Raw genomic sequence first — 9,474 nt, 5'->3', positions numbered from 1 at the left:
ATACATGTTTTGAATAATAACCCCAAAATGGCTGCCAGTTTTGCCAAGAGTGCTAATTATTGTCAAAATCTGAAACTATCTGTTATTATAGGTGAATTCAGGCATGGCAATGTACAGTAATATAACATACTATGCTGAAAAGTGGCAAAAGATGTCTGGGAATATTAGTCAACAGATTTATATTCTACAGGTAACTAGCCCTATATGTAAATTTTGGAAGTTGTATTTTGTTGCTTTTCCCCTTTTTCAAAAATTTTATACTCACAAAAGCATTTGTTAACTGTTAGCTATATAATGGTGCCCACTAGTTCATCTCAGTGTAAAATGGTGCACTGTACTTAATATTAGTTTTAAATGGTGCCTAATACTCCATCTCAATCAAAGTGTTCATTTTTACCTGTTAGTTTTAATTGCTCTCAAGGAATCTTTCATTTTCCAGATTAATTTTAGCATTGTTCCTATGGCATTTAATAATAACTTGAAATTAATGTTAAACACAATGCTGGGAAAATATATTTCAGAGTGAAGACCTTGCTTGAATGGACAAGGAGGAAATTTCAACATTGTGTCAAGTATTCTCATTTCTGGACAATATGGCCTGCACTTGGCTAAACCTGGTGAAAGATGTAGATATGAATATCTTCACAGGGTTCAGTACTGAGGATGAACTAGAATATTATTTCTTAAACAGACAGTTCCAAGATAATGTCACCGTTGTGGCAGGTTTGTTATTCATTTTTATGTCGCCTTAAAATGCCTAACTGACTACTAATACTGTTAACAAGGCGACACATCCGACTCAAGTTATAATTTCAAATACAAATGTATTTGTGTTTGTGAATGCAGAATAATAATTTCCGCACATTAAATTTGTAAGTCTATCCATAAAGATGTAAAGGGTTTTATTTGTCTAGAGCATAATTCAAAAACTGTTTGTTGTATCAACTTGAAACTTAGACTAGATGGATAAACATCTGTTTGTTCCTTGCTTAAGAATAATAAATCTGTTGCATATAATTGGTGTTATTGCCCTTGGATATTTTTGGCCGGGTTGCACTGGTGCAAACCCGGGTTATTAATAGTATGGTGAATGTCGGGTGTCGGGCGGGCTGTCGGCGGGCGGGGAAAAACTTTTCGTAACAGTTTTCTCAGCAACTACTAATAACAGCCTCTTGATATTTGGCATACAGCATTGACACATGGTCCGATATCGTGGGATTCGATTTCAGGTCTGTCACTTCTCCACTTCCTGTTTACCGACTTTGTTAAATTTTCGACAATAATGGTCAATGGTAGGAAATTTTCTTAACATTTTTCTCAGCAACTACTAATAACAGCCTCTTGATATTTGGCATACAGCATTGACACATGGTCCGATATCGTGGGATTCGATTTCAGGTCTGTCACTTCTCCACTTCCTGTTTACCGACTTTGTTAAATTTTCTACAATAATGGTCAATGGTAGGAAATTTTCTTAACATTTTTCTCAGCAACTACTAATAACAGCCTCTTGATATTTGGCATACAGCATTGACACATGGTCCGATATCGTGGGATTCGATTTCAGGTCTGTCACTTATCCACTTCCTGTTTACCGACTTAGTTAAATTTTCGACAATAATGGTCAATGGAAGGAAATTTTCGTAACAGTTTTCTCAGCAACTACTTATCACAGCCTTTTGATATTTTGCATATAGCATTGACACATGGTCCTATACTGTATACTGTGGGATTCTAATTCAGGTCTGTTGCTCATCCACTTCCTGTTTACCCACTTAGTTAAATTTTCGACATTAATGGTAAGTGGAAATTTTTTTTACAAAACATCACAGCATCATGATATTTGGTATACAAATGCAACCCGGCCTTTTCTGTCTTTGACCCATTTTTTGTATTTTTTTTTGTACAGAGCATATCTCAGCAAGGAATGGAATCTTAAACTTTATAGATAAGCAAATTTTGAATGAAGCATAACTCAAGAACAATAACTCTTTTTTCCTGGAGCAATTTGCCTTTGGCAATTTTAAAACTTCATAGATGGATAGATATTATTACAAAAATATAGTACACAAGAATCACAACTCTCTTTTTGAATAATTTTGGATTTTTGTATTTTCTTCATATTACTTTTTACTGTTGCATAATTCAAAAGTTGTAAGTGTTATGAAACTTTATTGGTAGATAAATCTCATAAAGAAGTGAAAAAGAACTACAACTTTATTTTGTATAATGTTGGAGTTATTGCTCTTTGTTATTTTTCATAGTAAATTATTTTGTCTAGAGCATGTGATGTAATGTTTATAATACCTTATAAAGCAGTTTAATTTCTTAATGCTTTACCTACATGTATATATTTTTATCATAATAACTGATAGCATATTTTTATTGTTATATTTCAGGGCTGGTTTTCGAGAACTTTAATGATCACATGGACACACTGCCGTCACATGTACACTATAATATCAGACAAATCGCAACATTAAATCCGGAAACCAACATAATTAGACCACCATTCTGGTACCTGAGCCGCGGTTCAAATGATTTACTCTACTATGAGTTTGGTTTTGTGTGGATACAGGTGAAAGATATTTATTTTGTCATAGTTTTTAACCTAAACTGTGCGCAATTCTTGTTAAAAACATACATTGTTACTGATTGAAATTTCAATGAAGAATCTCCAATTAGAGACCAGTTGTCTGGTCAGAGTTTATAGATAAGCAGCCTGGCCTGTTATTTGTGATGTGACGTCATGACTTCCCATCATCCGTTGTGCAGTCTACCGTGGCCGCCATTTTGATTGGCAAACAATACAGTTCAATGGTTCAATGGACCTATATGTAAACAATCTAAATTTAGAACAGAAATGGTAATTTCTTGTTGGATTAATGGTTGCAGTAATCGTGCAAACCAAAGGTATAGCTTGGGATTTTATTCAATTCCATCTGTCAGATAAAATGAAGGAGCATTTAAGAAGACGAATACTGTGGATTTCTAACATAAGTCAAAAAGATGCACCGACGAAGTATTCTAAAATTTGCTCCAATCATTTTCTGAAAGGTTTGTCAAACCATATAAATAATATATGTAGCTTCGTGTTGTTTATTTTTGCTAATATAAAATTATTGAATAAAAAAAGGAAATGTAAGGTAAATCTGGCGCGATATGTTCATACAACAGTTGGCCCAACGTGCCGTCATCACCAACATCAACAATTCTGTCTTACATTAAATAATAGATCCAGATGCATATGAAAACCTATTTCTCATGTTATTTTTGAAACTAAATTTTTGAATATGTGACTGTTTCAGGAAAACCTGCACCTATGTATCATCGCTCATATCCTACGCTAAATTTCGATGGTGCTATGATTCCTTCAAAATCAGTGTTGAAGAAAATAAAAGATTGATACGGATAGTAAAAGGTACTTTAGAGTTCATTTATTTAAATTTAAATTTACAACACATTGTGACACACTGACAGCTTAACATTGTCCAGTGAATCAGTAATTTTTGAATTCAATGAAGTAGAAACAGAGACATGTACATTTACTTGGAAAGGGAAAACAGAAGTCCCTGGGAAGTCTTTACAACCATGTAAGGAAAATGATCAAGAAACATTAAATGAATGAGATAGTAAAATATAGAGGATATTTGTTTGTTTTGCATGTAAGATTGAAATATAATTTCACTGAGTACAGGCTGTCCAGCGTCCCTAAAATTCCTAAAAAATCCTAATTTCTTTCAGTTTGGCTAAAATTCCTAAAAAGATGAAAAACTCAAAGGGAATTCCTAAAAAAGCCCTATTTTTTCACTTAAATTCCTATTTTTTATTTTTTGTGATAAGCATATGGCGAAACAACCATGTTTCAATCATAACTTAAATTCGAACACAGTCAGTGGAACTGATGTCATGTCTGACTAAATTGCATGAAGTCACCTGTTGTATTTACTTCAACTCATGCAGAAATGCTATACTTGATTGTCAGATGTTATCAGAAAAACAGTGAGAAACTGTTTGTTTTAAATGGAACAATGAAAATTGTCGGACTTTGACTATATCAAAATAGTCACCTGTTTAAAATAGTGATAAAAAAATTTCCAAGGAAGTTACATTTTTATTGGCTACAGAGTTTTATCATTTACGACAGTCTTAGGTGTATTTAAAGCAACTTTTTACATGATGAACCACTAAATTTCATCAAACTTTATGTAGGGATCCTTAGTAATAAAATGTTCATTTGTAATCAAGTTATTTTCAAATGATGACTAGAACAGATCTATTGTAAGTGATACCAGCTGTTAGATCTTGACAAGTTTCCATATTTGCTAATTATAAAGTGGGTAAGGTAAACTGGCAGTAATGATTGGATATTTTTGCCATTTTGCTACCCAATTAGCTTACTAAGATGTGACACCCTCAGCTGCCCTTTTTTTTACACATCAATATGTACTTAACATATGTTATAACATATAGTGTAAGTTTTTTAAAGGGACTCCCCTGAGGTTTAAAAGCCTAAAAACATAACATTTGAATTTCTTACATTAATGAGCTGGGGCACTTAAAACAGAAATATATCCAAAAACAGTTAAGAACTATACTTTGAAATAAATTGAAAATCATATTTTTATGCTTTTCTAAACCCGATTTGAGTGAAAAGCATTTAAACGCTTTACTTTTTGAGTCATTTTTTTTACAATTTGAATAATTATTCTGGAAAAACGAAGTGCGCGACTGATCTGAAATTTTGCACAAAGATTAGTTGTCTAAACCTACATCAAATGGTACAGTTATAAGAAAAAAATATTTTTAGTACCATCATGTCAAAAAAAACCTTAGTGGAGTCCCTTTAAAATCTTGAAAAAAAAACCTGTTGAAAATCATTGAAAAAACTGACATTGTTGTGAAATTTTCTACAATTTTTAGTAGCCTGATTTATTTTGAACAAATTCATCATAGGTGTATACCCTGCTGTTTGAATTTAAGTTTTAATATTCCTGGGAATGACTTGAGTAGGTCATATTGTTTATATTGTTTTTTAAGAAAGATCAAGACTTGTTGAAAATGTACCAACCTTAAAATGAATAAATGTTGATAAGAAATGCATAAATTTTATAGCTGAAATAAATCTAAAGCATAATGTCCCCTTCCATTTATTATTGACTAATCATAGCTTAACTAATTGAATATTGCTTGTTCTGGAATACTTATAACTTTGAAAATGTGTCCATTCTAGTTATGTTTTAATGTAGTTTTACAGCTCTTTTTAAAGGCAGTTGACCAGTGAATCCATTTCTTCACTGGTGACTATGGAACACTGGTAAAACCTGTGCTATAACTGAACTAAAGCATTATTTGTGAGTTACTTTTGTGTCAAATATGCAAAGTTGAGCCCATATTTTAGGTCTTTTGAATCTTTTGAGGTCATAATTTAGTTAAAAAATTCCCAATTTTAGCCCTAAAATTTCCTTTATTTACCCTAAAATCCCTACTTTTAGCCCTAAAATGTCTTTAAAATTGCCCTAAAATTTGCCCTAATTTTTTGTCAGAAGGTGCTGGACAGCCTGTATGTAAGAACACCTTCTAGTTTTAACATTTCATCATGAGTCAGAGTTGTAATATCACAATTTCCTAATTCTCTATCAATAACAGATTCATCAGTCAAGTTCACTTTTTTATATAGATTTTCATAAAAACAACAAGTATGTGTGAGTATATCTTTTTGATCATAAATAAATGTTCCGTTATCCATTTCTAAAAAAGGAATATTTTTTAAACTAAATTTTTGAATATTTGACTGTTTCAGGAAAACCTGCATCGATGTATCATCCCTCAGATCTTCGCTAAATTTACATGGTGCTATGACTCCAACAAAATCAGTGTTGAAGAAAAAAAGAGATTGAAATGGATAGTAAAAGGTAATTTAGAGTTCATTAATGGACAGCCTGTGAGTAAACACCAGATGCAATATTTTCACAAGTGGCGTAGCCATGAGTGAAAATATAATAGCTGGTGTTCACGAATGAAATATATTTCAATCTTGTATGTAAAACAAATAAATTTTCTTTTTATTCCATGGTTTTTAAGTGATATTATGTACTTTTTTACTAATTTCGCCGTGTAACGTCACGCATTCTCCCTTGTGATGTCATCACATCATGACGACACATCGTCAATTTTGAAATATAGGTCTGTTACACTTCTCTTATTTTGTTACAATTTTAACATTATATATGATGACATCAACTTTATTTTCCTAAAGAAGCAAAATTTATGCATGACAGCATTTATTTCTGCCTGTTATTCCATTTAGTTTTAGTTTTAGATTTTCTTTTCATCTGTATTAAGATAAAGTCTGGCTACAGTGAAAATTATAAATTTCACTAGTGGTTTATCAGAATATAATTATCTGATATATTACAATAAAACACTGGAAAGCATTAAATTATAATACTGAAATTCAGAGAGTGTTATCGGAGAATGAGGCTTTAAAATCAGAACTGAACTCATTCTACATGAAGACAATGAGAAAGTAAAATATTATACAGGCTTTCAGTATTTTCTGACTTTGATGGTGGTTATGGATTTAGTGTCACCATTTCTTTAAATGAAATAGAATATGTGTCTTGAGGCATTTGAGAATATGTTGCTCATTTCTTTGAGACTGAAACAAAATTTTCCCATTTTTAATTTTTGGGCATATAGTTTTAAGATTTAAACCCTGCCCACAGCATAAAGTATTTTTATTTTGGGTTATCATTTAATGTTTGTTAAATGAAACATTTCAAAATTTTGGCCCAAAAAAAAAAGGGAATGCAACCAAATTTTCCTTTTTGATTTGGGAAACATTCTGGGGGGAAAAATTCGGGTTCAAAAATACTGTTTTGAAATTTTCATAGCAAACCAAAACTTTTGCTGGCTCGGCACAAAATTTTGGGAGCAAATTTTTTAAAGCCCCCCAAAAACCCCTTTAAATTCCGGGCTTTTTTCAAAATTTCATTTTAAGAAATTTTTCTTTCATACGGGACGGGTGGGAAAGAGAAATTTATTGAATACAAAAAAGCCGGAAACCCAAACCGGAAATTTTTTTCCCCACAGAATGCCATATTTGTGTTGGCTGTGGGATGCGTGAGTTGTCTCCCTTGATACTCTGATAAATAAGCGATGGTTCACTGCCTGCCCGTCTGCCGGTGGAGCTTTAGAGAAATTTAACAGAACTATATTTCAAAATTGATGATGTGACATCATGATGTGATGACGTCATAAAGGAGAATGCAAGACGTTACGCGGCAAAATCAGTAAAAAATACTTAAAATCACTTAAAAAGCATGAAATAAAAAGAAAATTTATTTGTTTTATATATAAGATTGAAAAATATTTCCTTCGTGAACACCAGCTATTCTATTTTCACTTGTGGCTATGCCACTCTTGTAAATATTGCATCTGGTGTTCGCTCAGTGAAATATATTTCAATCTTACATGCAAAACAAAACAAATATCCTCTATATGACATTAAATGTTTGATTTCAGATTTATCTGGCTAATACAACATATTATACCACTATGTTTGATGTTGTCATGGGTTTATTCAGTTGCTATGCTCGTACAGAAAATTGTCTATGAAAAGGAGAAAAGATTAAGAGGTTTGAAAATTTTTGTTAACATATTTTACCTCTTTGATATTTTGCATTTTTTTTGTCTTCAAATGACTTTCTTTGGCACTCCTGATATTGCTTGTTAAATATCCCTTAAAATGTTTTTTTTTTTTTTTTTTGGTTTCCATAAAATAATTTACAAGCATTTATGAACGTATATTTATTATAGTATACTTGTTTATTAAAAATGTCACACTGAAGCAGAATATTCTATAAACCAGAATACTGAACTTGCTTTTAATTAGCTCACACTGAGGACAATGTCCTTTTGTGATGGCCCATTGTCCGTCGCCCATCGACTGTTCGTCTGTGCGTCCGTCCGTGCATCCATCCGTACGTGTGTGCATCCATCCGTACGTGTGTGCATCAAAATTTTTTGAACAACTTTTCCCCAAAAACCCCATTTGGGCCCAAAGGTTAAACCCTTTGCGGGATTTTCCTTGCTTTGAAGTTTCTACAAATTTTGCTCAAAAAATTTGGATCCATAAAAAAACCTCGGGGGTTTTCGGGGGGCAAACAAAAGATTTTTTTTTACAAAAAATTCAAAAAAAATCTTATTGTAAAAAAATGAAAGGTTCGGGCTTGAATTTTTGGGCCATAAACACTTCTAGAGGATTTTCTCCCAATTTTGTCACATAAAAAATGGGGGTAAAAAATTGCCCCCGGACCCAGGGGCCCCTTTAAATTTTTTCCTTATTTGTATATATTTTAAAATTTAAAACAATCCCCTTTTCCCAACCAAAAACCCCAACTTTTAGATTTAGTTTAAATTTCATGAAAAAATTTTGTATGTTTTTCCCAAAATTTTTTCAAATTAAAATGCCCAGGTAAAAATTTAAACCAGGGTCATTGATTTTCCCTTATATGTATAAACTAAACACTAAAAAATCTTCTCGTGAAAATCCAAAAGAGCTACAGCTAAGATATTTGGCAAGAAACATCTTCTAATGGATGTGTTCCATGTTTATTTAAATAAAAGCCCTAGGGTCAAAATTGGCCCCACCCCAGGGGGTCATTGATTTTCCTTATATATACATGTATATAGTAAAAATTTAAAATTAAAAAAAAAATCTTGCGAAAATCCAAAAGAGCTACAGCGTAGATATTTGGCATAAAACATCTTCAAATAGATGTCGCCAACTTTGTGCTTATAAAAGTTCTAAGGGTCAAAATAAGCCTGGCCCAAAGGGTCATTGATTTTCCTCATATGTGTATAGTAAAAACTGAAAAAATCTACTTGTGAAAATCCAAAAGAGGTATGGTTTTGATATTTGGTATGAAACACGTTCTAGTGTATTTCTACCATGTTTGTTGAAATAAAACCCCTAAGGTGATAATTGACCCCACCTCAGGGGATTAAGGTCGACAGTTCAATCCCCAGGCATGTCAAATGTTTGTTTTCCTTCTTTTTTTCTGTCATCTTTTTATTAGCTCACCTTTCACAGCCTACAGACTGAACTGTTTGATAAAATGGTTGCCAGAGCTAAAATTAGAAAACAAGAGCTAAACAACATCTCAGCCACTGGTTCAATTTTAAAATAATTTTACATCAAAATTTTTCTGGTGAACAAAAAATGTTCAGATTATGCTGTTCCTTGTTTTCAAATTGAGCTTCGTGGGTTGAAAAGGGGCTCCACTTTGACCGTTTGACCTATTTGTCAGGTGAGCGATCCAGGGCCCTATGGGCCTCTTGTTTCAGAAATGAGTGATGTAGGGTTAAAGATATACATGATAAACGGTATAGGTTATATTTCACTCATTATTTGGGGGTTTCCACAAATATTTAAAAAAACTTATTCTTTACAGGAAAATGAAATGAGGG

General features: G+C 32.4%; 1 protein-coding gene across 1 annotated transcript; it reads left to right on the top strand.

Annotated features, from left to right (window-relative positions):
* Positions 1-540: 540 nt before the first annotated feature.
* Positions 541-2,914, top strand: LOC132740949 (ATP-binding cassette sub-family A member 2-like). The gene is made up of 2 exons (XM_060729010.1): positions 541-723; positions 2,400-2,914. The coding sequence occupies exons 1-2, from the start codon at positions 594-596 to the stop codon at positions 2,657-2,659; spliced, it is 390 nt and encodes a 129-aa protein (XP_060584993.1). The 5' UTR covers positions 541-593; the 3' UTR covers positions 2,660-2,914.
* Positions 2,915-9,474: the final 6,560 nt, after the last annotated feature.

The sequence above is a fragment of the Ruditapes philippinarum genome, unplaced genomic scaffold (genome assembly GCF_026571515.1).
Source record: "Ruditapes philippinarum isolate M1 unplaced genomic scaffold, ASM2657151v2 ctg9804_1_1_1_1, whole genome shotgun sequence".
Taxonomy (NCBI): Eukaryota; Metazoa; Mollusca; class Bivalvia; order Venerida; family Veneridae; genus Ruditapes; species Ruditapes philippinarum.
Note: the sequence above shows the minus strand (reverse complement) of the source record. Positions and strands in the feature narration are given on the sequence as shown.